Source organism: Lepisosteus oculatus, chromosome 3 (assembly GCF_040954835.1).
Source record: "Lepisosteus oculatus isolate fLepOcu1 chromosome 3, fLepOcu1.hap2, whole genome shotgun sequence".
Classification (NCBI taxonomy): Eukaryota; Metazoa; Chordata; class Actinopteri; order Semionotiformes; family Lepisosteidae; genus Lepisosteus; species Lepisosteus oculatus.
This window is the reverse complement of record NC_090698.1, coordinates 6,907,803-6,935,506: the sequence shown is the minus strand read 5'-3', so window position 1 is coordinate 6,935,506 and position 27,704 is coordinate 6,907,803. Positions and strand designations below refer to the sequence as shown.

At 51.2% G+C, this 27,704-nt stretch overlaps 2 protein-coding genes and 1 long non-coding RNA gene across 3 annotated transcripts; 1 reads left to right on the top strand and 2 right to left on the bottom strand.

Moving 5' to 3' along the window:
* Positions 1-216: 216 nt before the first annotated feature.
* pelp1 (proline, glutamate and leucine rich protein 1) lies at positions 217-13,641 on the bottom strand. Its single transcript, XM_006627507.3, has 17 exons — positions 13,479-13,641; positions 12,507-12,571; positions 11,869-11,974; positions 11,031-11,180; positions 10,710-10,781; positions 10,408-10,467; positions 10,053-10,203; positions 9,720-9,852; positions 9,310-9,397; positions 9,055-9,143; positions 7,994-8,107; positions 7,551-7,701; positions 6,839-7,007; positions 6,614-6,669; positions 5,934-6,146; positions 728-2,656; positions 217-479 (listed from the first exon to the last, which is right to left on the bottom strand). Exons 1-17 carry the CDS (start codon positions 13,617-13,619, stop codon positions 390-392), a joined length of 3,777 nt encoding a protein of 1,258 aa, XP_006627570.2. The 5' UTR covers positions 13,620-13,641; the 3' UTR covers positions 217-389.
* A 731-nt stretch (positions 13,642-14,372) lies between these two features.
* plod3 (procollagen-lysine, 2-oxoglutarate 5-dioxygenase 3) lies at positions 14,373-26,079 on the bottom strand. The gene is made up of 19 exons (XM_006627449.3): positions 25,817-26,079; positions 23,762-23,853; positions 23,354-23,490; positions 22,336-22,499; positions 21,852-21,964; positions 21,342-21,405; positions 21,140-21,237; positions 20,716-20,817; positions 20,308-20,439; positions 20,075-20,196; positions 19,737-19,841; positions 19,524-19,649; positions 18,458-18,599; positions 18,221-18,334; positions 17,728-17,799; positions 16,842-16,946; positions 16,482-16,628; positions 16,044-16,169; positions 14,373-15,666 (listed from the first exon to the last, which is right to left on the bottom strand). Exons 1-19 carry the CDS (start codon positions 25,905-25,907, stop codon positions 15,511-15,513), a joined length of 2,208 nt encoding a protein of 735 aa, XP_006627512.3. The 5' UTR covers positions 25,908-26,079; the 3' UTR covers positions 14,373-15,510.
* LOC107076604 (uncharacterized) lies at positions 24,016-27,704 on the top strand. The gene is made up of 3 exons (XR_011186597.1): positions 24,016-24,182; positions 24,257-24,431; positions 27,204-27,704. It is a non-coding gene; the product is annotated as an uncharacterized lncRNA (long non-coding RNA).

Sequence of the window (27,704 nt, the reverse complement as noted above, 5' to 3'; positions counted from 1 at the left end):
AGGGATGAGATCCCAACAGACTGGAGATCGCAGACAGGGTCTCTATCAGGGATGAGTTCCTTACAACACTGGAGATCACCAAGACAGGTAATGTGAGAAACATACATATGTACATAATTTTGTACATAATATTGGACAGAGGACAGGACAAGCCAGACAAGTGTGGCTGCAGACTGTGATGTATGTAAAGGGGGAAACAGATTAAACAAAGACTGCTCAGTTTTCTTGATAGTTTATTAATAAAGAACAATGAAATGGAACAACAAAAACATTTTGAAAAAAGTACAAAACAAAAATGGCAAAAATACACACTGGAGTCTTAGGCAGGGTTCAGTTGTGGTATGATCCAACCCAATCAAGCCCAATCTCAATCTGGTGTCATCTGCGTCCTAGGTGTCCAATTTAGGGGGCTCTTCCTCATCGTCAGGGGGACAGTCCACAAAATCGGCAAGCATTGAGGCCATGGAGTCTTCGGCAGGCTGTGGGGAGATGGGACATTTTCAATGCTGCAACACCTTGCCGGTCTGCGTAACCAGACAATGAGCCATTAACAAAAAAAAAGTGTTGGTAAAAATTTAAATGGCATTGGAATAATTTTTAAATGATAAACGTAACTCTTAAATAACTGTAGTGGTGTACAGGAGGATGACGAGATGCACAAACGGATAGAATTAACTCATACAAAATTTGTCACTAACAAATGGGACAGCCAGCCGGCCAGACTCACCTTTTTCTTTTCAGCACTCTGCTCTGTCAAATCCTCCTCCTCCTCTTCTCGTTTCCTCTTCCCCTGTCTCTCTTCTGCGTGCTCCTCTATGTCTCTTTCTCTTGCACACCCTATTTCTTCTTCCGGCGCCGATGACCTCACTTCCTGTCCAAGTGCCTCCTCTTCCGGTCCAGCCCTTTCCTGTCTCTCACTGACGTCTTCCTGCAGTTTAGCTGCCAGCTCTCCCTGACTCAGCTCCTCCCCCTTCAGCTCCAGGGATGACTTGACTTCCTGCACAGGTTCCAAATCCTGATCCTGGGAGGAGGTGGCCTTCTCTTCAGCCTGGGAGGGCAGTATCTCCTGTGCTGTCCCTAGCTCCTGTGTCAATTCCTGCCCTGGTACCTCCACCCCCTCCACTTTTGGCTGAGCTTCTTTTCCCTGCATCTCCTGTCCCACGGTCCCTTGGGATGGGGAGCTCTCTGCTTTCTCCTGCGGAGGAAAAGCCTCCCTCTCCTCCTCTCTGCCTCCCCCATCTCCATTCACCTCCTCTAGCACCCTTCCTTCACCCTCCAGCCCCTCTCCCTCCTTCATCACCTCAAGGTCCAGAGGCTGCTTGTATGCTTCAACATCTACCCTCTCCCTCTCATCTCCTTCCTCGCCGTCCCGCTCTCTTTCCAGCTCAAAGACCCCTGTAAGTCCCTCTCTTTCCCCTCTTGGGTCCATCATCACTGCCCCCTCCTCACTGGGCAGGACCTCCCCTTCCTCTTCTTCCTCTTCCTCCTCTATCTCCTCTCCCTCCATCACTCCCTCCTCCTCCTCCTCCTCAAACTCCCCTTCCTCCTCAAACTCTTCTTCCTCCCCATAGTACTCTTCTTCTTCCTCCTCCTCAGCAAACTCACTCCCTTCTTCGTCCTCCTCTTCCAGATCCTCCAGGCCTTCCTCCTCCTCCTCCTCCTCATCTTCTAGCTCATCTTCTTCTTCCTCTTCATCTGAGCTGTTGATATTGATGACAGTCAGGTCTTCCTCTCCTTGCTGCTGCTGCTGCTGCTGTTGCTGCTGCTGCAGCCTGGGTGTCTGCACCAGCTGCATTTGCATGGACAGGGATAGAGCAGCTGGCTGCGGTGGCTGCATCAACATCTGCTGCAGCTGCGCAGGTGGAAGAGACTCCCCTAGACTCCCGGCAGGTGCCTGCAGGGCAGGAGGAGTGACAAGACCCGAGACCTGGGTCTGATTTTGACTGGGGAAAGCGTTCATCACGGCCGAGTTAGGTGGCAGGATCTGATGCGCCGGCAGTTCGTTGGCCAGGGGGCTGTGCACCCCAGCTTCTGCCCCTCCTTCTTCTCCCAGTCTTCGGGTCCCCGATCCCACTGCAGCGGGGCCCATGGCACTGCCTGGCACCGTCTGGGTCAGCTCCTGCTTGTTCTGCAGCATGCCCTCGGGTACGATCACCACGCTGTCATCCGAGTCGCTCTCCAAGGAGATCTCCACGTCCTCCGGCTCCTCTTTGTCGTAGCGCACAAAAACAGGCCGGTGGCCTTCGGGGCCCCCCAGGGCTCCGGGGTCACCCAGCTGCGGGGTGGAGAGCAGGTCCCCTGCCGGGGGGGGCAGATGAGGCTGTGGGGCTGGGGGGTGCTGCTGGTGGGTGGCAGACTGGGGCAGGGCGGGAGGCTGTAAGGGCAGATGGTTGTCCAGGGGTCCCCCCAGCAGCCCCTGAGCCAGGCCAATAGGGTGCCGGGCTGTGAAGGAGGCGGGGCCCTGTGCTGGTGTCCCTAGGAGTGAGGGCAGGGAGAGGGCAGCCTGGGGCGCCGATGCAGTAGCAGTGGTCGGGACAGCAGGGGGCGCTGGGGACGATTTTAGCGCGAGTGAGGGCAGTGGGAGGGCAATGGAAGGGGTGCGGGGGTGAAGGAGACTGTTGCACACTGTGAGGGCTTCACTGCAGAATGAGGAGACCTGAGGAACAAGAAGGGAGAGCCAGGTGGCAACTTTACAGAATCCATATTCTTGACAGTCTGGTATTTCCCCACTCTGGTAAAAACTGAGTTTCCCCACTGTTTTGAACTAAGCTTGTTTTGCTAGATATGAAGTTGGAGAGCTCTCGAGTGACAGTACTGGATCAGCTGGTCTAAACGGACAGTCCAGACTTCACGTCCTAGCAGTCCCTTCACACAATAGAATACGTTCAAAACCATCTAGCACCAATTCTCTCTCAGCATGGCCTCCGCTTTCTGTGTTGGTCTCCCCCATCATCCTGAGCTCCACTGAAGGATGACACAAAAAGCTTTATTAAAATGTCATTACAGATTTGCATGAGGTACCTGTCCCCAGGGAGCCAACAAAACAATGCTCCTCTGTTCCTGCTTCTCACACTCACAGTGCTTCACTGTAATATCACCGTGCAGGCCGAGCTAAATATATAAGCCTCTGTCCCCTGCCAAGTTCCCAGCCATGGCTTTTCTCCAGTTTTCCTACAAAAGCAGCATATCCAAGGCGCAATCTGCCCGACAGGTCCTCCGCCCTTTCACCCCACTTCACAGGATGAAAGACCACAACCACCGGAGAGCTGGTGTCAGGTCCCGAACTAAACACAGACACTGTATTGTAGATGTACTGCACTGAACTAGTTTGTCTTTCCTATAAACTGGATCCAAGACTGTATAATTGTAATAACATGTTACATGTGACATGACGTAACATATTTGCACTTTCCAGTAAAATGAAAATACCCAAATACAGTAAATTAAACACTTAAAAGACGGAGTATAAATGTAAGTTTCATGACAGGATTTAAAACGAATTAATTTATAATATGAAATACGGGCCGGGAGATTTGGTTCCACTCTCGGAGCAAGAGAATGGAGATCCTAGATTCCTGGAGCTGGAAACTGAAACAAGGCCAAGTGAGAGAGTCCAAAGAGCAGAAATGAAATGCTGGCGGTCTCTCTCTATATCTCTGGGCACTGCTTAAGGACACTCCACCAGGACAGCCCAGGATCTTGGTGTTGTAGCTGACGACAACCTCAGATTCCTATAGAAAACCCAGACGATTTGCCCTCACCTGACCACCTGCTCAGCTTAACTTCTTGTCCAAGCACCCGTCAGCTCACATCTGGACTACCACATGAGCTACAAGACCGCTCTAATTTATTTAAAAAACCTCACAGGCCCACCTACTCTCCCAGTTCCCCCCAAAATAATACACATTTCCACCCTCCTCATCTCTCTTCATTGTCCTTGCATGACTCAGTCCTGCATCAAATTCAGACCCTTGGTGTTGGCCTACAGGGGCCCCAAGTGGACTGCATCAGCGTACTTCCACACCACTGCCAGACCCCGGACCCAGCTGCTCCCTGCACTGTCCCCCCCAGTGGTGGAACAATCTACCTGCCACAGTCCGAACTGCAGACTCGCTCGCCCAACTTCCGGAGGAAACCACAGGCTCATTTCTTCAGGATACATCCAACCCCAGAAACCGGTGACAGACCCCCACTTACCATCTATGCTCTTACAACACTACTTCCCGTCAGTCAAGCAGCACTGAAACTTCTCAGCATTGTGCAACAATGAGAACGTAAGTAAACTCTGCCTGCTGCGGTCTGGGGTTTTATTGTTGTTCTGTGCTGCCGTCATATGCATCTATTATATCTTGATCAGATGCTTTAGATTAAAGTGTCCCCCAAATGAATACATGTAAAGTACTGGAAAGGTAATACGGAGTTAACAGAACACGGATGTGGTTCACATAAACCCCTCACAAAGGGAGGCAGCAGTAATTTGAATTTTCTAAGACCTAAGCAGCTGAGTTCTAAACACGCTGCAGCTTAGGAACAGGATGGAAGCAGTGCCTCAATGTCAGCGTGTGTTTGTGCTATCAGCAAGGAGACAGATGGCTGGGCTGACCGATGTTTATACAGGTGCGGGAACGAGAGGGGCAGACTGAGGGAGGGAGTCGTTCTTCAGCCATAGGCTTAAAGAATCCCAAGAGCCTCTTCCACCTGGCTCGGGGCCAGACCTCCCTAAAAGGCTCCCAGGAAGGAATTTCAAGGGGGAGAACGTCGGGGGGGGGGGGGGGGGGGGGGTTGGGGGAATGTGGCATGAGGAAACACCACTCCTCTCTCATTTCACATGGGATCCATAACGGAGCAGCTCCAGGAGCGAGGGCTGTTCACAAAGGAGGCTGGAGCAGTGCAAGGCCAAGGACATCTAGCAGAAGAGAAGACTGGAGCCAAGGGCCCAAAGGCTATTGGACAAGATAGCAGAGGTGCAGTGAAGGATCTATAACAGAAAACTGAATGAGATCTCCATTCAGCAAGGGAATGGCACCTGCCCAGGGGAGTAGAAGGACAGGTTGCGACAGATAACTCCTTCACGGAGGACCTGCTATTCCAAAGCCATAGAGTCCAGTGCTCAAGGCATTATGGCACTCTTTAGGCTGTGTCCCAGAAGCCGCACAAAGCCCTAAGCCCTTCCTCCATGACCCCTTCACCGCTCAGAAATGGGACTGTCTCAAGCGGGACCAGGCGTATGAAGGGCACGAGCCCACAAGTGTGGACACTCGCACACGGCCTTAGCCACCACATCCGGGCTGGACACCCAGATACACTAGGCCCAGAGATTCTGCGCACAGCCCACCCCTATACCAGCGAATCCGTTGCGCACCCGTCTTCGTCTTACGACGTATCGCTGTGCACGCATCCCCACAAAAGCACAAGAGGTCAGAACTTCCCCTCTTTTCACAAAAGACTCCACACTTCTTCCAACAGGCAGCAAAGACGGAGACTCACACTGACACACAGAGTCCCGCCCAAGTGTTCAGACCCATGCAGTGCCACAGCTGGGCATCACTAATTAAACCTGACGTAAGAGATCAGTAACGCAGACAATACCACAGTCACAAACACTGCTGGTCAGGGTAGAAAGGGGAACGATCATACAACAAGAATCTAAACACCTCTGCAAGCAGCTGATAAAATACGTCCAACCGACAGAGAAATCTGTTCATGTAAGATGTTTGTTGCCAATTACATCCCTCACTCCTTCAACACGCCTCATCTACTGGCGATGGACAATGTAATGTCCTTGTGGATTCCTGATCCAGGCGAGTATGTTTTGTGTTCAGCAGTTTTCGTTGCAACGTTCTAACATTGTCTCAGTGATGCCATCGTTACTTCATTATCTCTTTGTTACTGTGCGTACAGTGGAAATCTCACTCTCAACATCTGGGCCTCACCTGGACGCTGGGGTCATTCAGGCCCTGGCTGAAGATTCGGACCGCGCAGTGCAGTGGAGGGGGCCATCGGGGGCTGGGCACCAGGACCAGCGCCAGCACCAGCTGGTACAGTGCCCGGCGGGCCAGCGGACTGGCATACAGGCCCCCCGCCTCTGCCGTGCCCCCACATTGCTGCAGCCTCACGCACAGGGGCAGAGCCAGCTCCTGCAGCCTCTGGCACAGAGACAGCGGAAGAGAGAGAGGACAGTCAGGGCGGCACCCGGGTTCAGCTTGAGCTCCCAAGACTCAAGCCTTCAGCGTGACATGAATTCAAAACCACGTCTCGAAGTGGAACAGTAACATTGGTGAAAACTATTAAGACACGAATGGAAAAACTGTGATAAACTGGTGTCAAGCCCAAGGTGTAATCCCACCTTGTGCCTCTGCGATAGACTGGCATTTCCGCGACACTTAATAGCAATAAGTGACTTTCTGATAACAGTCGACCAGATTAAGATTTAATTCACACATGAACATGTGACACTTAAAGCCAAAATATATCCCAGGTAGTTTAATTCACAAGAAAGTCACGAGATCGAATCCACTTGGAATCTTTTCGAGTAATGAGAAATATGAAAAGCGTGAAACAACGTCACAGATTAAAATGACTCGACAGTCGGCGAGGTCGGCGCCGTGCCCACCTTGTGCGTGTCCTCCTTCAGCAGGGTGCCACTGGTCAGGACGATCTGCCTCAGAGCTGGAACAACAACAGCATCACGATGACATCATCGACACGCGCCGCACACCTAGCCGTGTGACTCCTGCTCACTCTTGGCGCATGCAGACAGCCCTTCCTCTCCCACTGCAGACGTGTCTCTCTCGGACAGCTCTCGGCTCAAGCGCAGGCAGACGGGAATCTCTCTCACCTCTCAGGGCGGACAGACACGTGTCCTGATTGGCCAGCACGTCGCTCTTCCTCTGGAGTGTGATGCCAGCCCCCACCGCCTCACCCAGGTCGAGCCCCTTCCCCCGCTTCCCCCCAGCCTTCCCAGGGTGCCCTGCCAGATCGGCCATTCCCGTCCTCCCTGGGCGCAGCTGAGACAGACAGAAAACATTGCTGCCAAAGGTCACCACAGGAAGGCCCCACGCATTCTGAGAACACGACATCTTAAAATAGTGGAGTTGAAGAGCAGAATGAACAAGAAGGCTCAAAGCAACAAAAATAAAATCAGGTTTAGAATAGCAGCAACTTATAATTGTAAGCAAATGGTATAATTTCCATTTGCTCAAACTGTCAATTTAATCCAGGAATGACAAGAATTCCAGCCTGAGCTCATTTAGTCCGTTTTAACAGAACATATTCAACACTGAGTCAGAGCTCAGTGTGACGTCTCATCAGTCATGCGTGCTTTGTGAGAAGCCAGGTAAACGTCTACTTATATATATTACGCTCATAACAGTTAAAATAATTATCACCAATATGCAATGGCTGCTTAAACAGTTATCTAAAAAGATTTGGTGCCCCTATGTGGAGATAGGTGGAAGTTCAGCATACTTCTCTCTTTTTAGACCACTTAAAATAAAATAAAACAGTTTGATGTCTGCAAACCCACGCATGACCTCATCTGTTACACTCACCTTGATAGAGTCCGCCCCCGGAGTGATGTCACCCAGTAGATGGGCTAACAGCAGCTCACTGTGGGTGGGGCTTTGTTGTAGCACACTTGCCGCAGCCCCTCCCACACGCACCCACAGGTCCAGACTGCGGTACAGTGCTACTCGCACGGCACTGTGGGTATTGAAACAGGGAGATGGGTTGCACCTTTGACAAAGATACTTTGATGTAGCCTGGTGTGGGGTCTTTAAGATGGTTAGAGTGAAAAGCCTGCCGTCTCTCGATCAAACCAAAGAGTTTTACCTCACAATATGTCTAAGAACATGTCTGCTATTGCTCTACAAACATAAGTGTCTGTGTGATCTGAAGCCCGGTTGTCCAGGGCTGGGCCCCAGTGTGACCTGTTTGTTACCTGTAGGCACCCTGTTGTCTAGTGTGTGTGTGTGTGTGTGTGTGTGTGTGTTACCTGTAGGCTCTCTGTTGTCCAGGGCTGGCCTCGGGGAGGGGCGTCCAGGCAGACAGAGTCTGAGAGAAGAGCCGCGTCAAGACACTGGAGTACTGAACCAGCCGACTCCCAGCGCTGAGACAGGTGGAGAGGGGAGGGCGTGTTAATACATCCACACATCTGTCAGCGGCAAGAATCTGGACTTCATTCCCTAAACACCCTTTAACATGGAATTGCCAATTTTCAATCAAGTCGTCTCGATGACTAGGACGGTCAAGAAGAATGAAAACCATTTTCCACAGACTGGGACTGCAAAGCACCCTAGCCGAATAAAACAAGCGTGTATGACAAAATATGTAACTGCATGGAGCACTGGTCTGGGTCATTAGTAATATGGCTTTCTCATGAAACATTTCACACAGGCCAGCAAACAGCTGGGTTTCAGTTACTGAGTGAGCTTGTTACCCAGTTTTACTCCTAGCATGACCATGACACATCCCATCACACGCTTGCTCACTCAAGAACTGGCTATACTGAGACGCTTCCACTTTTAGATCTGTGAGAGGTATTGAATGAGAAAGCTGCAACACACTTGTAGCAACAGATCCTTAGCCACAGGTGCGGTGGCACACTGTGGGTAAGGATCTCTGGCTGGAAGGTTGCTGGTTCGTATCCCGCGGCCAGCAGAGGAATCCTACTCCGTTGGGCCCCCGAGCAAGGCCCTTCACCCCAACTGCTCCAGGGGCGCTGTATAAATGGCTGACCCTGCGCTCTGATCCCCAGCTTCTCTCCCTGTCTGTGTGTCTCATGGAGAGCAAGCTGGGGTCTGCGAAAAGACAAATTCCTAATGCAAGAAATTGTGTATGGCTAATAAAGTGATCTTATAAATGCACGCCCTGTCTTACACATGACACAGTTACTCATTTTTGTTCTGCCAGGGCACTGCCATGTGACACCAAATGTCAACGGTCCATTGCACGCGGCTTTCCCAGCAGTGCTGTGTGAATGAAGCACTCTGAATGCGTCTACAGAGAGGGGAGACGAAAAGGAGAAAACGGCCGTCCTGATGTGCTGCCACTCACACTGTGATGAGCGTCGACAGCAGTTCCAGGGTGTCGCGGTGCAGAGAGGGCAGAACCAGGAGTTTCAGACAACCGTCACCTGAGACGCTCTGCAATACACGCACACACAAAGCATGTCAGCATGGCTCTGGCGTTTCCCGACACGCATGGTATCACTACAGAACGGCATGATACACGGAAGCTGCACACCAGTGCCGACACCGCCCCGTGAGCTCACAGTGTAAAACAGCCCCTTGCACATCAGCCAATACTCACAATGCCTTTGGCGGTAACAGCCAGCGCTCTGCAGACCAGGTTGAGAACACTCTGTACAGGTAGGCGGACCGGAGAAGACAGATCTACACTGAAAGAGACAGAGAGAGGGAGTTCAAACACACTCAGCTGCACGCACACTGCAAACACAGCTGTGTGTCTGTGTACAGTGCGTCAGTACCTCAGGGTGTGAGTGAGGTTCAGTCCCAGCTCTGTGTCTGTGTACAGTGCGTCAGTACCTCAGGGTGTGAGCGAGGTTCAGTCCCAGCTCTGTGTCTGCGTACAGTGCGTCAGAACCTCAGGGTGTGAGCGAGGTTCAGTCCCAGCTCTGTGTCTGCGTACAGTGCGTCAGTACCTCAGGGTGTGAGCGAGGTTCAGTCCCAGCTCTGTGTCTGCGTACAGTGCGTCAGTACCTCAGGGTGTGAGTGAGGGCCAGAGTCACAGCTCTGTATCTGTGGCGGAGCTGTAGGACGAGCAGGGGGTCAGTATCGTCCAATGGGGGTAGCAGCAGCTCAATCCCAGGGCCTTCATACTGTACTCCTCCCTCTGAGGCAGAGGCAGGGGGAGAGAGAGAACACGGCACAGGCAGGCAAAGACATTATTTTAAATCAGAAACTTAAAAGAACTGCAAAACCTGAAATTGAAAGAACAAAACGAGTCTTGTGTTTTCTTAAACAGGCTGACAAATAAGCGAAGGAGCGATGCTCAGCGAGCCATCTCAGGTCCGTCAGCTGTGGAGGACTGACCTGCCTCCACCCCCTCATACAGCTGTCCCAGAACACCATGGGCGGTGGCCAGGAGGCAGTGCAGATGCTGCGCCCAGCCTTCCGCCTGACGAGAACCCCGCTCGAAGACGCCACCCAGCGAGGACAGCCGCCCGTAGCACGCACACGCCATCTGAGAGAGGCAGAGAGGAGGTCAGAGTGGACTGAGAGAGAGGGAGACAGACAGGGGCAGGACAAGGCAGCTAAAGACAGGGCGGGAGACACAGGTAGAGAACGGTGGACATAAGTAGATAGGGAGGAAGGGGTAGTGAGCTACAGAAAGACAGGTGAAGGGAGGGAGATGGTACACAGATACAGAGAACATCCGCAGTCTCACCTCCTGTATTTTGGGATTATCAGAGTCCATCTTGGACAGGAAGTAAGCCCCCAGTTTCTCCTGCAGAGAAACAAGAGTGCTCAGTCACCTGTACAGAGGGGACAACAGAACCACAGGCCACTTCGGCGCTGCCTCATCACTGTAAAACACCACAGAGCCCTGTTTCCATGTAATGCCACATTGCTCCAGTCCACGACCACATTGCCTCGTTCCTGTATGGACCTGAGTTTTATCAGGTTTTATTCAGAAAGTTTTCTTGCTGTTCAGCCCTGCTTCTCCACTGAAACATGCTACTCTCTTACCCGGAGAGACCCACAGGCACGAGGGTAGTAGGTCATGCAGGCTGTCATCCCCTCCATCGCCCCTAGGTGGCACTGTGACAAACACAGACAGTGACATTAGTTCGAGTTTAATACGTTATGGCCAAACAACAATTTGCATAGAATGTGGTTCGGTGAGCTCATGCAATTAAAGACAGAAATGTCCTATGTGTTAGGCCACAAATCCTTTTGATCACAATCGCCAGAGGAAACTAATAATATTCGTCCATCCCAACTCTGAGCATGGTAGGGATTGTGTACCTGCCCCCCCCTGTGCTGTCAGCCCTGATCAACCCATCTCACCTCCTGCTTGAGGCCCAGCAGAGAAGTGAGGATTCCCGGGATTGAGTTGAGGCCAATTTCCCGGGAGAGCTCTGGGAGCTGGGAAGAATACTGCAGCAGGTCCTGCAGAATGGTGACAGCAAGCTGGACTGAAGGCAGAGGAGCCTGTGACTAAAGGAAGGAGAAGGAGAGATTGTTAATGTACAGTCTACCAGCTGCACAAAAATAATAATAACAATAATATTAATAAAAATAATATTAATTCCTGACACCTATATAATGCTCTTCTGGATGCTCCATTCAAAGTGCTTTACAAGTAATGGAGACTCCCCTAGCCCACCAATTTGCTGCCCCACGTGGATGATGCGCCAGTGCTCTCCCCACACACCAGCTCTCAATGGGGAGGAGAGCAGAGTGATGAAGCCAGTTCAGAGAGGGGGATTATTAGGAGGCCATGATTGGTAAAGGCCAATGGGAAATATGGCCAGGATGCCAGGGTAACACCCCCTACTCTTTTCGAGAAACACCCTGGGGTTTTTAAAGACCTCAGAGAGTCAGGACCTCAGTTTTTTGTCTCATCTGCTGGATGGCGCCTTTTTTACAGTATAGAGTCCCCCTTAACTGTACTGGGGCATTAGGTCCCACATAGACCCCAAAGTGAGCGCCCCGTACTGGCTGCACTAACACCCCTTAGGTCTCCCCTCCAGGTACTGACCAGGCCCACACCTGCTGAGCTCCAGTGGGCTATCAGTTGAGAGTTCTGGCTGCTGGCACATTATCCCAGTCCCAGCTCCAGGAAGAGCCTGGGATGCAGAAAGAGACAGAGCCGCTGTCAAAGGGGGAGGGAGAGCTGGCTTACCTGTATGACCTGCTGGACAGCACGCAGCCAGGAGAGACAGTGCTGCTGGAACACATCGCTGGAGCTGTCCCGTACCAGTACAGACAGCAGGCAAAGGCCCTGGAACCTGAAACACACTGCACTTTAATCCCTCACCACAACCCTACTCGAAAGGTCAGGAGACTGAGCTGCACAGGTTTTAAAGCCTTGTGGAACACCGTGCCAGATCCCATTCTAGCTGTACTTGATGCTCATTATTCAGTGGGGGGCCCTTATAATTTAAACAACTAACTTCACGTTGTCACTTCTGGAAAATCAAAGCTCCGCTGTGGAGCACGGCAACACACAGCAGTTCTACTGAAGAGAGGTGTCACCCCTGGTCTGAAATGACCCATCTAAGCCAGGACAGTTTCAGGAGTTCCCCCTCTGGATACTCCCAGCTGACACTATGCACAACAGTAGGACAATTCCAGGCACTATTATTTCATAGTACGAGCAAACAGCTGGGAAGCAATACACAAGTCGAGCTTACAGCCCCCTTGCTGTTAGAGCAGACGGATGCACACAGCTTCTCCGACACAGGGAGTGGGTCTCGTGCCCTCTGACCTCTGCCACTCACACTGTGATGTCCTCGAGAGACAGGATTCAGGGGGGCTCACCTGGTTTTTGTGGAACTGAGACGCGCATTGCTGAATCCTATCAGATTCCCCACCACTCCGGCACTCTGAGGACAGACAACAACAGACAGACTTCAGTCACCGGGGGGGGGGGGGGTCTTCTTCCGCAGGCTGTGCCCTGACACCCCTCTCCATGGTACCACAGCGCCCCAAGAACGGATCAGAACCACTTCTGATACCTACAGGAATACCTCCTCATTTCTGGGCCTGCCGGGACAGCAGGAGCCTGGCTGAAACGCACTCAGGCTCTACAAACCCAGGCAGACTCCTCGGATCAGTGAGAACACAGTGCAGTCAGGTGCTCTCTGTAGCCACCCAGGCTGGGTGGCAAAGCAGTGCTGTCTAACTCTCTCTGTGAAGGAGAAAAGACGCGTCCCCGCGAGTGTGCAGAACAGACTCTGAAACTGAAGTCTGTGTTGTTTTTACACAGACCCTACAAAGAAAACTTGAGATTCTCTTCACCTCGGAGCCAACGGAGATGCTGATTAGCTGCACAAAACTAAAGCTGTATAATAAACAAGTCTCCTCTGGTGGGTTCTGGCCTCTCCAAGCACAGTCCCGGCGTCGGACTTCAGCAGCTAACAGGCGCGGAAGACTGAAGTTGTGATCCCCAGTAACGTGCTTTCGTGACACAAACTCAAAGCAAATGGAAAGATACATAAGGAAGCCCTTTGAAACTGATCGCTGCCGATCGGGTCTCTTTAACGTACTCGATAGTCTTTCAGTGAAAACATCAGCATCCCCAAAACCTTTTAATTTATGCATCGTTTTATTGATTTTTTTCGATTTCAACACTCATCGACTCAAAGTTTAAAGTTAAAATTTTAAGTTAATGTGATCCTCCTCCTCAAGTCTTACAAAGGGGGCACTGAACATAATTAGAAAGGATGTATAAAGCCGAATTGCACAGAGAGACGGGCGACCAGCTAGGCTGTACCCTGGACTCCAGCGTACCTGTGCGGAGACACCGCCATGCTCCCGGTAGCTCGCCAGCAGCCCTGGAAGGTGGCCGGGTCGCTCCTCCTGTAGCGCAGACAGCAGCCCTTCGGCCAACCGCGCACTAGTCGGTCCATCCACCCAAGCCGAGGCCGCCATCTTTCCCTCACAATGACGTCAACCCCCCTCGACAGCAGCACTGAAAGCTGGCGCCCTTGTGACGTCACTCGGAGGGTTGACACGTTCGTCGAGACTGACAGTTGTTATGCTATAGTTTTTGATGCTCTTCCTCAGGACGTGGTGAGGCTGTTTAGAGATAGTCTCGGCCTTGCCACTCAGTTTCTTCTGATTTCTCTGATAATTTATTTTTGGATGGAGTAGATATAAAAGATAAAAAAATGCAATAATAATTATATTAGGAATGTAAAAAGTATAATTGTCAGCTTTTATAATTGTGAATTCCTCTGGCTGTGAAGTGTCTATTTCTGGATCTATTTTAATATTCTGCCTCCTTTTTTGCAGCTCTGGTGTTTAAATAACGTTTTTTTTAAAAAGACACTGAGAGCTGACAAAGACGTCACACCAAGCGACTCCCGAAACCCAAAACGACAGATTTTTTTTTAACAAAACCGATTGGCTTCCAGTACGCTACTCTCCTTAGACACAAGGTGTCACCTTTTGTAAAGCATTTTGTTAGAACTTTACTATTTATATATAAACGTCCCTTTTCCAAATATAAATATAAAAATGAGACGGGATCATTGCCCAGCACTGGGGAGAACCAGTGCTGGGAAACTAGCGCAGCCTGACTGTGTAATAACTGTCTCTAACGATCCGGTCTGTATTCTGAAATCCTTCCCAGTAGTGTGGCACTTTAGCCTCTCCCTCCTCCACCCCAGTGAAAGACAACGCTTTGTTTACAAAGGTATTTTAATTCACAAAACTCGCACATTTTCCAATCCTTACAAAAATAAGTTAACGCGCTTTGTACAAAGCCTTGTATCGGAGGTGTAGAAAGAATACAAAGACAGGCACGACGTCTTCAAATGAGCAAAAAAATAATAATTTAGAAACATAAGAAATTAATACCTACACTTAAATTAAACCACAAGTATTTTCCTTATATCGAGCTCCTTGCTGGGGAATCAAGTTTTGGTTTCCAGCAAAAAAAAAAAAGAAAAAAAATCTGAAATTTTATTTGGTTGCATATTTAAAACACAATTGCACACTGTCTAATGTTCTTCACAGCTCTGTGTCCCTCCCAGGTGTCTGGGTAATCGGATTTTACACTCTGTGGGGGTCATAAAGGCCATTAAATTCACAGGGACATTACCTAAAGCTATAGACCATTGGGTAACATGTAAACAAGCAGGGATGATGCCAAACCTGAAACTGTCAAGAAATATATTTTTTTTCCTTTTATTTCAAGAGCGGTTGTGTGTTCTTGAGTGTGCTTGTAACTTTAAAAGCATCAGTCCTTAAAAAAAGTGTTAATTCTGTCACCATAACAACTGCATACTCCGGTCAGAGCTCATGTTCCACACTGGGTGAGGCACAGAGCTCTCTTGAGCTCTCCAGTACTGATTGTCAAGTTAGTACAGTAGAGGGAGGCTATGATACGGATTCCCATACGCTCCCATTGTGGCTCTGTAGAATCTGCAATTTGCTATTCACTAGCCGGTGTTGGAGATGGAATGATGTCAGTTTCAATAACTTAAAAACACTGCATGATACGCCAAAGAGAAATGGAACAACTGCACCAAAGAACATAAAAACTGGTCATAGTTTTGCCACCATTTTGGCTCCTGCAATTCCCCACCAGATTGTATCTTGGAGCCACAATGGCGGCCAACCCATAACATCCGGTGTGAACCTGCACCACTTTCTATAAAACGTAAAAGAAAGGGAGGTGAGAACGTCATGAAACTGCTTTCCAACATGTGCCAGTCTGGCTCCTTCTGGCTTAACTGGTCGGCGACAGAAGCAGATTTCCCACAATCCAAGGCGAGTCCGCATCAGAACCACAATGGGGTGGGCCTCCGGCCGGGCCCTAGGGGTCGACGAAGGACACCATGATGTAGCGCGTGCCCTGCGTGACGGGCAGCCCCTCGTGGTAGTGAGTCAGCCTGCCGGGGTGCATGAAGGACCAGCCCTTCCTGGGGGTATCCACGCTGCAGTTGTAGCGCAGGAATCGGCAGCCGCCACCCTGCCACACAGAACAACGCGGGTCAAAAACGCCAGAACGTCAGCAGAGCACGGTCAGTATGCGGCAGCCGGGGCAGTCACACCTGGTCTATTAAAGGAACAAGTACAGGTTTATTCCAGGCTGAAAAGAGAAAAGAAACCCCAACGTTTCGGTTGTGGAGCCTCTCCAGGAGAAGAAGCCTCTGACCTCAAGAAGGCTCCACAGCCAAAGCGTCTCGTCTCTTCTCTTTTCAGCATGGAATAAGTCTTCACTCGTTCCTTGGCTGACGCAGCTCCCGACTCGAACGTGTTATCTATTTAATGTGTGCCACGTTGCAGCTGGCGGTGCCCAAAACTGCTCTGTATCCAGCCAGCCTGTCCTTTGCCCACTTGTCGTACCTGGAAGTCAATGCCCTTGCGGTTGAGGGCAATGTTGATGGTGAAGGTGGAGGAGTCATGGTGAGGTCGCAGGGAGGGCTGCTCGTCTGGCCGGTAGCGCACCACAAAATTCATCACAGCCTGGGCCTGAGACAGAGGGAGAAGAGGGGACAGGGAGGGAGTCGGACTGTGAGAATTCACTTCGGTACGATCTACCGAAGATCGTTCTGTGTTAAGCTGCTGTTGCACTGCAATTTCCCTCGCGGGATCAATAAAGTATCTATCTATCTAGGTTTTGCTTAGGCAGAAGATCTCGGCTTTTCAAGTTCAAATTCCCCTATTCTCCGTGCTTTCGCAGTGCCAGTGGCCCACTCAGTGGCAGGTGGAGACTGGCAGCTTGTACTGGGACTGGTGGATCCTGAAGGGGAGGAAACCGTGCTTCGGTGTGCCCGGTCTCACCTTGGCGTAATAGCCGGGGTACAGCTTCTCCGTGACGGGGCTGATGTACTCCTTCAGGAACTTGAGCCACTCCTTCTCGAACCCGATCTGGTTCATGTGGATGTCGACCGTGGGCACGTTCTCGTAGCCCCCCGCCAACCGCTCATCCTGAAAGGGAGAGGCGCTCAGATTGACAGAGGTGCAGGATCATGGGTAGGCCAGCAGAGAAGCTTATACAGGCATGTCATACGCTGGCAGAAAAACTCTTAAAACACAAGCAGATAAAGAAGCAGACGGATGGACAGACGGGCGAATATGGCAGCTGGACATAAGCCCACTGCTTCACATCTCTCTAGCTATCTGCTGGCTAGCTGTCCTTACTTTGTGCCTCCCTCCAGACCACCCCCCGAAATTCTCCATCTCCTCCACCAGCTCATCACACATCCGGTCGGAAAAGGCTGGGAACCAGTACACGTCCGGACAGGGCTGGGGGAAAAAAGCGATGGACAGAGTGGTCAATTAAACAACTTCATCCCGTCTCTTCTCCCTGTCCGCCCCGCAGCCTCCCTAAGAATCCTCTCCCTCTTCAATAATAATCTGTTCCCCAGGTGTCCTGGGTACCTTTAAAGTGGTCCCACCATGTACCTGGGGCTACACAGGAGGCACAACAGCGCCTTTACTCCCTCAGACAGTTGAAAACATTTGGTCCACCTTCAGCTGTCCTGACCACATTTTCCTGGTGCGCTAATGAGAGTGGCTCACGTGTGGGATTACAGTGGGGTCTGGCAGCTGACCGGAAGGCGTTGGGGGGGTGATCAGGTCAGCCCAGTCCACCATTGGAGTACAGCTCCCCTCTATTTCAGACATTTTTACAACTCGCTGTCTCAGGAAGGCTGGAAGTAGCACTTAGGATACCAGTCATCCTGGTTTCTCACTTTTCTCCCCCCTTCCCTCTGGGAAGCGTTACAGGAGCACGAAGGCACGAACTTCCCGATTCAGAGGCAGTTTCTTCCCGCTAGCTGTCAGATTACTGAACTCTACCCCTACCACCGGCACACACTGATGGGTTTTTATTAAGTTGTATGTTATTTAACTTGTTGCTGCTGCTGCTCTGTGTTTATATTTTTGGCGTTTCCTTAATGTCTTTGTATTGGAGCATACGTGCGCATAAGCATTTCACTGCACTTGTGCATATGACAACAAATTGAACTGAAGTGAGCTGGTTTCCCCTCTCTCCCTCCTCCGGCACATTTTCCTATCTCCTCACCTGCTCCACGATGTTCTCGTCATCCTCAAAGATTTTGGAATAGTTTTCATGGATATATTTCTCCTTCCAGTCCTAAAGAAAGAAACAGGGCCAATGCATGTGATATTCCAGAGAGTACGCGTCTGTGTATGCATTTTCTTCTTGGACATAATATATCAATATATATTCTCATTTGGTCATAATACTTTTACATTATTTTTTGGGTCTCTTCCTAATTTTGTTTACCATAGTTGACGTTTAATTTGGCAAGAATGCCAATCAGATTGCTAAGGAGAAGCAGTTTAATCCAGTAAGAATAACACCCTTCAGTAACACTGAAGCAAAAAAACACAAATATTTTCTCCATTTTCCTGGGGCTTTGCACAACTAACTTTGCACAGCTGCAGTCCCCAGTGTTGCTACACAAGCGCCCTGCAGCTGGAAAAACATGGAATGGATCAGGCAGTTGTGAAGCCAGACTGATCTTGCAGGTGTGGACATGCAAGTGACTTACCACAGGGTTGTCAAAGATCTGCCACATGTCTGGGTGCAGTCGACTGATGTTGTAGTTGCTAGTGGAGATAAGCCTGCCGAACTCGTCCCGGTTGGTCACAAACATGAACACCCCCTGCAAGAGACAGGTGGGGGTAAATAGGCTCAACTCTACCATCAACAGTCTGCCCGGCCCGGAGGTGGGGGTTAACACACTCGCTTTATAATCGGCACCACGCAGAGAGGAGGACAGACGGACCTGCTCGCGGACGTTCCTGCAGAAGACCATGTCGGTGTCCATTCCTTCCTGGGAGTAGACGTTGACCTGGGCCAGCTGATTCTGCAGCACCTCCCCCTTCATCAGGTAGACCTGGGTGATGTAGGGTACGTTCCACACCCCGCTGCGAGGGGGAGAGCGCGAGAGAGGGAGTGGGATGGAGAAGGAAGAAGAGGGACGGGAGGGACTCTTTAACACAAATATCAGTGCTGACGACGAGCTTTGACTCTCCTTTACAGCCTGGCTTGACACGGGATCGAACTCGGGTGATGTGGCAGGACGCTGATGCACAAGGGCGAGGAAGTGTGGAAGGGGATTACTGCACCCTCTCATTGCAACTGCCTTTATAAGCAGAAGAGGGGGTCTCCAACTTCATCCTAACAGGGCTATGCTCCAGGGGTAATGCTAGACCAGTCTGCAAGCAGTCGGTCCAGTACCCTGTTATCGTAGGGAAATTTGAAGCATTGCAGTCAAGGGGTAGTCTATTTGTTCCAGCTCTTTAGTTTACTAACTCAAGTTCAAGTTCAAGTTTAGACCTTTGATCCCAGAACCTAACCCACCTGTCACTTGAAGGATCCCATAGTGTTCGAATCAAATAACGTGGCTTGGCAATGTGTTCCCGACACCCCCGCCATCTCAAATAAGCACCCTCTGTAAATACAGTGTTCCTTTCCTGGTCCCAGACGAACCTGCCTACCGACTCCCTAAACCCCAGGCCCATCGCAGAGAATGCAACTCTCCCAGCACCAGCTCTTCAGGGTAAATTCCTAACATTACACTTTCCTGCCTTGCAAGTCCAGTCATGCAAATGTCCAGACTTTATCAGATGAGCCCGCATCTGCAAAGAAGATTAAGATTAAACAAGTTGACCAGGGCTTCTTTGAAAATCCTGGGTCCAAGCGAGTTAGCGCGATCAAGGAAATAAGGAGAACTGTGGCCAATTAAGACTGAAGTGTGATAAGAGCAGGTCCCTCACGTTATCTAGCGATCAGAGGGGGAGGCTTGGATGGTGGTTGTTTTGTAATGGCCTTTTCCCCCCCAGACTCACACGCGCTTGCCCTGAACAATGTCGATATAGTCCTCTGACCGGGCGTAGAACCCCTCGGGACTCAGGGCTCCCCAGAAATTTGACCAGAGCTTCCCATGACGCGAGAGCATGGGTGCGATCACCGGCCTGCAAGAGAAAGAGAGAGCAGGCGGCACACTGTCAGAAAGAGAGATCCAGACAGCAAAAGAAGTGTTGAGAAAGGCAGTCCCTCACTTGTTCTCCTCGATCAGGATGCGCAGGGTGTCCGGGTTGATCAGCGCCACATCGGAGTCGATACTGAAGTAATAATCACATGAGGGGTCCTGTCGACACTCGTCCCTGAAAGTCGAAAGAAAGGCAGAGAGAGTGTGAGTCGGTGGGCATGGATATGCATAATGGTCAACTTTGTGATCAGGAAACAAGGTCCCAATAAAAACCGGCAATTCCAGACAGAGCTGGAGATGGCCTTTTATTCATAGCCCAAATCGCTCCTTCTTTTAAAAGGGACAGTAAAGACAGAACAGGAAGTCTTCGCCATGACGGAAAGACCGTGCACGCGTTTGGGGACTCACTGTGCCATGCCTCGGGCCTTGCTCTGATGCAGATTCTCCTCCGGCCCCACCAGCCGCAGATCTGGGAACCGATCCTTGTGCCTCTGCCAGAACTGCTGGATGTGCTGCTCGTGGTACACCTCCTGAGAGAGGGGGAGAAGCAGGGAGCGTCATGTGCACACTTCTACAGCTCGCAGGCAATGCAGGGATACGTAGCCGTGTGGTTCCACGGTGCTGTGTGGGCGTGTACTGACGTTGTTGTGGATGAAGAGCCGCAGCTTCTCGGTGGGGTAGTTCATGGTGGTCAGCCTCTCCAGGAATTCTGGGAGGAAGGGGGTGGGCTGCTCAATGAATACTCCAATCAGCACCGTGGGCAGCTCCTCGTCCTCCAAAGAGAAAGCACAAATGGTCACAATTTGGACACTACACATCACAAAATACAGTATAATGTTATGTCTGGGCACAGTTTCCCTCATGGAAAATCTGAAATGGTTAACACTTATGCAAAGCCATGTATGTAAGCCCACAACACAACAGACAAACTCAGCAGTGAGGCATCTTCTAGAGTCAGGCCTTGTGGGCCGAACAGCTAAGCTCACATAGATGGCTGATTTTTATATCACACATTACGGAGCGCCTGCAGGAAATGGGGACAGACTCACCGTCAGATCGCCGAGGTCCAGCAAGTCATCGTCACAGATCCCACAGCCCGCCTCGTGAGTCCAGGCTGTCGGCACGTAGTTCCCCAGGTAATTCAGCTGGAGCTGCAGACAGACCGACGCAGAGCTAAGACTTAAAACTTTAAAACTTCCGCGTGCAACACTGCCAGACTAATTACACTCCCTACTCCTGAGCTACTCCTGAGCACATTACACTCCCTACTCCTGAGCTACTCCTGAGCACATCTGGGTCTTCACGACTGATCACGTCTGTCTTGATCATTTTAAGAAAGTGACAGCATAAAAGAGCTGGCCTGGGCTGTGAATCGGGGCTGGCCTCCACCTCGGTACACTGACTCAGCACGCCATGTTCAGTAACCCAATCTAAAGCTATGTCCTCCAGGCTCCGACTCCGGGCCGTGCTTACCTTGGTCGGCCCATTCCCATGGATGACCACGGGAAGAGTGTCGTAGGCCACATTCCGGGCTCGGACGCGCCCCTTCTCAAACTTCAGGACCACTTCCTCTGTAAGGGCGGAGACCGAGACGCAGTCACAGTGTTACTGAGGAAGAGGGACATAACAAGGAGAAAGAGCAGAGCAGACGGGAGAAGGGAGGACAGTGTCTCACCTATGGCACCGTTCAGGTTCTGGAAGATCCGCGACCGGTGATCCAACGTCATGTTGTACTTCTCCTGCAAGAACAGCACCGCAGTGACTGCCAACTCCTCCACAGCGCGCACACACACACTCATGTCCGTCAAACCCTCGTGACTGGGCATGGTCTGACACCGGGAAGAAAGAGCTTTCCGAGAACAGAATCGGACAAAAGCCGACGACTAGGCCTCCTTCAAAGCTTGTCTGCAAAAGCAACAATAGTCTACCATGAATGCTGCAGACCTTCCATCTGCCTGCTGCAGAAGGATCAGGAGCCCAAGCACAGGCGGAGGTCAGCCCAATTATAGCCCACAACAATCCCCAGTGAATAAAGGACGCTCTGTTTGTTACAGTTCGTGCCGATTCTGTTGAGAGGTGGTCCTGGGCTGTGTACTGATGCTGCGTCAGATGTGTGCTGTGCAAACTCCAAACTCACTGCACCCTCCCGACTTGGTGCTGTGTGCCCCCACTATCCTCAACTGACCCGCTGCGCCTTGTCCAGGTAGATCCTGGTGTAGAAGAGCTGGTCGTCATCATTGTCTTTGTATTTCCACTGCTGGATAATGCCGTTGAGCTGCGGGGCGTAGCCAATGAAGCCTGGGACAGAAAGGGAGACACGCATACGGACATAAGAAACATAACACTTTGTTCAGAGCTATTCTGCATCAGCAGGCTCAAGCTGACTGCTTTTCTCCACTGGACAATGCACTCACTCACCGGTTAATTGCGCGAGAGATTTTTCCAGCTCCCGATTATAAAATGACCCTTTGTAGAGTTCAGAATCGACAATTTTGTCCCGTTTAAAAATTCCCTTCCGCCTCCCACAAAAATTGTGCACAATCCTGGACCATTTTACTATACTACAACAGACTGTTGCGGCACATAGTTCTACACTCGCCTGTACTATATTGTCTCACACTGCACTTGTCTGTTCTGTGCCACCTGCTCCACCAGGCACGGTCTCTTACCCCCAGAGTTCAGGTAGCGCTTGCCAGTGTAGACAGGAGGGTATTTGGAAGCCAGTTTCTGATCTGGCCAGCAGAAGCCTTCAGCAGAGAATACCACCTTGTGATTCATTCTGCCGAACTTCCACAGCAGCTCCTGGGGCCCGCTGGCGAAGATCACGTCATAGCTGCAGGAGAGAGAGAGAGAAGAGTCAGGGCCGCCCTCCTCTCTCCTCGCTGGGGCACGCCGAGGCTCATGGGTACTCTGGAACTTCCCCTGGAACTTAGGGGATCTTCCCACGCTGGGGTGCCTGTGCACACTGGGGCCCTGCGGACACTGGATGAAGTGCCTGGACTCTGGCCAGCCTGGCTGGTGATGCGTGGGTGGCCAGCAGAATTGACCGTCTCCCTGCAGGAGGGAGACAGCAGCGCTATCGGTTGTCGGACTGTCGTGCCCGAGTGGGCGCATGTGATCTGTCCTGCACGCACACGCGGGACAGCACACCTCCCAGCGCTGTGAGAACACGCTCAAGCAGGCAGACTTCCACAGCAGGCAACTAATCGATCCTTTATTTCATTATTAGTTCCGTTTTCCTTTCCAACTTCCCTTACCCTTCACTCAGGGCCCTGTCGTTAGCTGAGCTGCTGTGCGTTAGCTACCCCATAGTTTCTGTCCCAGATTGTTGGCTTCCTTGTTTCAGTGCTTTCCCTGTTCCTTGCCATAAGCGCACTGCAGGCTTTATTTTTCATCTCTTTCTTTTCCCCTTTGTCTTTGACGTGGCGTTTCCCACCTCAGCGCTGCCTGGGACCTGCTCGTGAGCTCTCGGCCACACCTCGGCGCCTCATTACACTGACAAAACGCCTTTTCACCCGAAGTGGGGCAGCTGTTGTCTGGGCAGGTAGGACCGGTGTCAGGTTCGGTTACCAGAGCCGCAGACGGGAACAGAGAAAGAGGAGAACGAGCATGTGGACAGGGAGGGGAAGAAACTGGACATTCCAGGAGAAAGAGAGACGGAGAGAGACACATTCGGCATGGCCTGACCTGTCCACAAACATGACGACCAGCTCCGGTCTGTCGGCGTATTTCTGGATCTCCTTCTTCAGCCAGCGTACCTTCTGTCCCCCCCCGACCGTCCGCAACACGTCTCCCCCCCGCCACTCCTCCCCCAGCCCCAGCACCTACGGGTGAGACAGAGCAGAGGGGGAAGGTTAACCACCAAGAGCAGGACGGCGAGACACGAGCTAGAACCGATCACAGTCCCAGACCCCATCCCTAGAGAGGCAGACCACCCCGTCTGAACGCAACACTGGCTTTCCCTCCCGTCTGCGTCGGCTTAGGGCGCCGACACCCGTTCAGTCCATCGCCCCTTGACCCAGCCTGGGGAACAAACTGCCCTCCACCCCTCTACCCCCGTCTTCAAGGGACGGGCTGGGCAGCGCAGGGCCTCACCTTGACGGTGTAGTTAAACTGCCTGCTCGTCCGCATGAAGCGCTTGAACCCGTCCGTCTCCTGGGTGGCCGCTGTGATCACCAGCAGGTTCTCTAGAGGACACAGATCACAGTGCAGCCGATGTTAAGCATGTAGTACGATGCACTTATACACTGCATTCTAATGTACATACTGTTATAGTATACAAATCACATAATACACGGCATCCAAAAGGCACATGTACAATGAGGTGATTGAACCAGAACACCACAGGCTGACTGAATACTCAATCTCCTTCTCCAGCTCTCTGGAAGGACGTCCCCCTCCCTGCGAGTCAACACTCCCAGCCCCACCCCCGTGGGCATGGGGGGATGGCAGGCAAGACTGAGCAAGACCAACCCAAACTCGCCACTGTACCAGAGTCCAGGTGCCGAGATCTCAGGTAGGAGCCACACGGATTTACCCAAACCGGTCAGCGTACGCAATTCTGACATCCTCACGTGCTGTTCCCCACAGTTTGCACGAAGATTCACCACAAATATCCCCCGAGCTCCGGCTCCGCGGCTCCAGAACCGGGCCAAGGAAACGGCACGGACAAAACCCGGCGGTCAGGCTCGGACTCATTTTCATTGTGCAAATCCAGGCCCCACCATCGCACCGATCGAGCAAGGACAGGCCCCCGGTTGAGAAGGTTTCAGAGTGACGAAAGTTGAATATTTTGTTAGAATGTGTACTTATCGTGAGAAGTTCTGGGTGAAATCAACTTTATTCCGATAGGAAAAAACTTTAAGAATGTGGGGTGTCAGCCAGGTTAAGGCTGTATATTGGAGTATAAAACTTGCTACACTGTCTCCAACTCCATCTACCTTTCAGTGGGTATTATTTTGGTAAAAAGCACTTTATCGGTCCTCACAATGGGTCAAATTCTTTTTCATTTACAGATGAAAGAGGCCAGCAGCCCCAGGGAGAGAGCCCTTATTTCTGCTTTTTAAATTTTTCCTCCCCACAGTAACGGTCAGAAAGCGGGAACCACGGTCCATATCGCTCAGTTCTCATGGGAAAACCCGGAGATGAACCCAGCTGGGGGCTGGGGAGAGCGCCTTTGTAAGGGAGAGATCTTAGAAATCCCGATTCTGATTTTTGGTTCTAAACCACTGCGGCTGTGTGCGTTGTCTGCTTGGTCTCGGTCAAAGGATTTAAAAAAAAATTCTTAAAAAAGTGTCATCTCTCTCATACGTGACTGTGTCCCCGCGCTGCGAGCCCGCGGGTGGGTGGGGGAGCCGTGGGGTCGCACCAGTGAATCAATCGCCGCTTTGTACTGCACCCTTAGGCTGACACCGCAGTGCTTTTCACTCCCTCCGGCGAGCCGACCTGTTAATGAAACCGCTCACGACATTTGCCTGCGCCCCTGCGTTGATGTGTCGAATCCGCCGTTAAGACGTTTTCAAAATTTCTCCAACCCGTCTGGGAAAACAGCCGATCGATTCGATGTCCGTCTTCACTGCTGCGTAGGAACTTGGGATCATAGGTTTTAGTGCTCCCCTCCGCCCAGTTTCCCCAAACAGTTCACTGCTTGTATAAAGCGGTTTGTTTTTCTTTTCAGAGACCAATTACTTTCCAGTGATTGGATAGGAAGAAGATAGCGCTGTGCGGTCGGATCAATCAATTAATCAATCAGTCTTATTGGAGGAATTAGCCGTTTGTTAATGGCACTGAGCTTCTCGGGACCAAGAATCCAGACAGCCCGAGATCCGACCTTATTTTCTCAGATATTGAGAACTCTGGGCGAAAAGCGTACCATGGTGAAATACAACCGAAGTTAACAGCCTTAGCAATACGTACATTTCACAAAAAGAGTCATCTCTTTACCAGAGAATCACCTTTTCTAGCTAGCTTACTGTAAAACGCAGACAGTGCAGTCATACAAGGCGTGAAATAACACAGCTGTAGTGGCCTTGTGTTTTAAAGTTTACACGGCATTAGCGGAGCGGACTGAGATGCCAGTATGCGGGTGCAATTTATAGCGTACTCTTGTGACGGTGCGCTAAACTGTTCATTCCGAGATCACGCTGCTACCTGGAGGGATCGCCTGCGTGTCCGCCGACGCGACATGGTCCGAGATCCCGAGGCAGATCGCACAGATGAGGAAAGCAGAAGTCAGCTCCATTGCGCTGTCAGTCCCTTGCCTTCCCTAATTTTGTCTCGTCTTCCCTAACCCTGTTCTCTCTGGCTCCAGCACACGTCCCCCACTCACTCTCCCTTTAACCCGACGCCCGCAAAGTCTCGCGAAAACTGGCCCGAGCCTAAAAAATGCACCTAAATCCCGACACACGAGACCCGCTCCGGCCCCCTCGGACGAGCCAGCCAATGAGCTGCGCCCGGCCGGTGATTGATGTGCCCGCCACCCAGTCGTAAGAGAGGACCGGAGGAGGGGGGGCGGGGCGACAAGGGGGGGTAGGACAAACTTTCCTTTTATAAAATATGTTTCGGCTGCCTGAATGGAAAGTTCTTGAATAGCGGAGGAGGGTGTCCGAGTTACCTCCCCCGTGCGAGGAAGGGAGTCGGAAGATGAGTGTTGCCACGTCTCAGGAATTGGAACTGGAACTGGGGGGCTAGATTTGGTGGGGAGGGGGGTCCGGGTCCCAGGTCTATTGACGGGATATGCAGAACGACTTCTTCGGACTTGTAATTCACTTTCAATGGGAAACGCCGCAGTTCCCGTTAAGCGTCCGCAGTGATAGTGCTCATTATCTTCATCATCTGCCCCGGTTTTTAATGACCCGTATTTCCACGCTGCCCAGTATTCCTGAATTAGCCCCTGGATTGAAAAGCCTGCCTCTCAGTGTGGAGACACCATGTAACTGACTTGTTGATTTGGAAAGACGGGACCCATCACTGTTACCGGGTGTCCACGTTGTCCTCTAGTTCGTGTGTATATCACGGCCCACGTCACGGATATAGTATTTTTCCGTTGTCCAGTTCTTTTTTGTACTGGCACAACGGCACGCGCTTCTACTGCGATCTGTTATACCTGCTTTTGCTTACACTGTCCTGTATACGATGGCATTGCTCTCGTATCAGTAGCTAATGTAAAATGTAATTAATAATAAAGTAATAATGCGAACAATAAGAAGTATAGCAATAACAACACTAAATATCACGTTACATTAAAGGCACGTTAGAATACCAGATGGGATCCGGAACCGAAATGACGGATCAATTCAACAGAAAAAGCCCCGCTTCTCCAAGCCTGTTTTATCGCTTTTGAATATCGTGATTATTAAGAAGATGAAGTTTATTTTCGTGCGGTGCTCCAGGCTGGCCCAGGCGGCTCGCGCGCCCGCTCTGCTGACCTTTAAATGACCTAACTGGAGCCTTGATTGAAGCGACAACTTGCTTGATTGCAGGTTGTTAGTTGTTGTTGTTGTTGTTGTTGTTGTTGTTGTTGTTGTTGTTGTCCTAGAAACCCCGGGGTTTCGTATTTTGACCTGCGAAACACCATAGACGATAAAAGGCAAGTTTCAAGGCGGATGAAGCGCCGAAGACAGTCGGACGGTTCAGATGCATCCTGTAACTGGGCCAGTGAAGGGTTCAGCCGGGCGACTCAGAGCCGGCCGGGAACTCAAACCAGACGTGCGGGCCTCCGGCACAGCGATAAGGACCCCTGTCCCCAGGGAGGGTCCTTCTCTTGTGATGGTCTGTTGCTCCTAGGAGCATAAGAAACACTGCAGATGAGAGGAAGGGGTGGCCAGTCTACAGGAGCTTGTTGATTGATCCAAGGATCTGCTCCTTCTGCCATCTCATGAGAGAAGACAGGGTTTCGGTTCGGACCGTGTCTGATCCACTTGTTCCTCAAACGTATGAGTACAGAAAAGCCTCCTGTTTGTTTGTTTTTATCAGTTTTCACTGCACTTCGTGTGGATGTTCCCCACTAAACCGCGAGCGTGTGCGCGCGTACACAGGT

Excerpts from the sequence above, each read along its gene's own strand:
- pelp1 (XM_006627507.3), bottom strand. The coding sequence starts at position 13,619 with ATGGCGGCCTCGGCTTGGGTGGATGGACCGACTAGTGCGCGGTTGGCC. Across the intron at positions 7,008-7,550 it reads CGGGGGCGGACTCTATCAAG|CTGCGCCCAGGGAGGACGGG; the intron begins GTGAGTGTAACA and ends TGTCTGTCTCAG. Across the intron at positions 2,657-5,933 it reads TGAATGACCCCAGCGTCCAG|GTCTCCTCATTCTGCAGTGA; the intron begins GTGAGGCCCAGA and ends CTTGTTCCTCAG.
- plod3 (XM_006627449.3), bottom strand. The coding sequence starts at position 25,907 with ATGGAGCTGACTTCTGCTTTCCTCATCTGTGCGATCTGCCTCGGGATC. Across the intron at positions 22,500-23,353 it reads GTCGTCATGTTTGTGGACAG|CTATGACGTGATCTTCGCCA; the intron begins GTCAGGCCATGC and ends TCTCTCCTGCAG. Across the intron at positions 21,965-22,335 it reads GCGCTACCTGAACTCTGGGG|GCTTCATTGGCTACGCCCCG; the intron begins GTAAGAGACCGT and ends TTTCTGTCCCAG.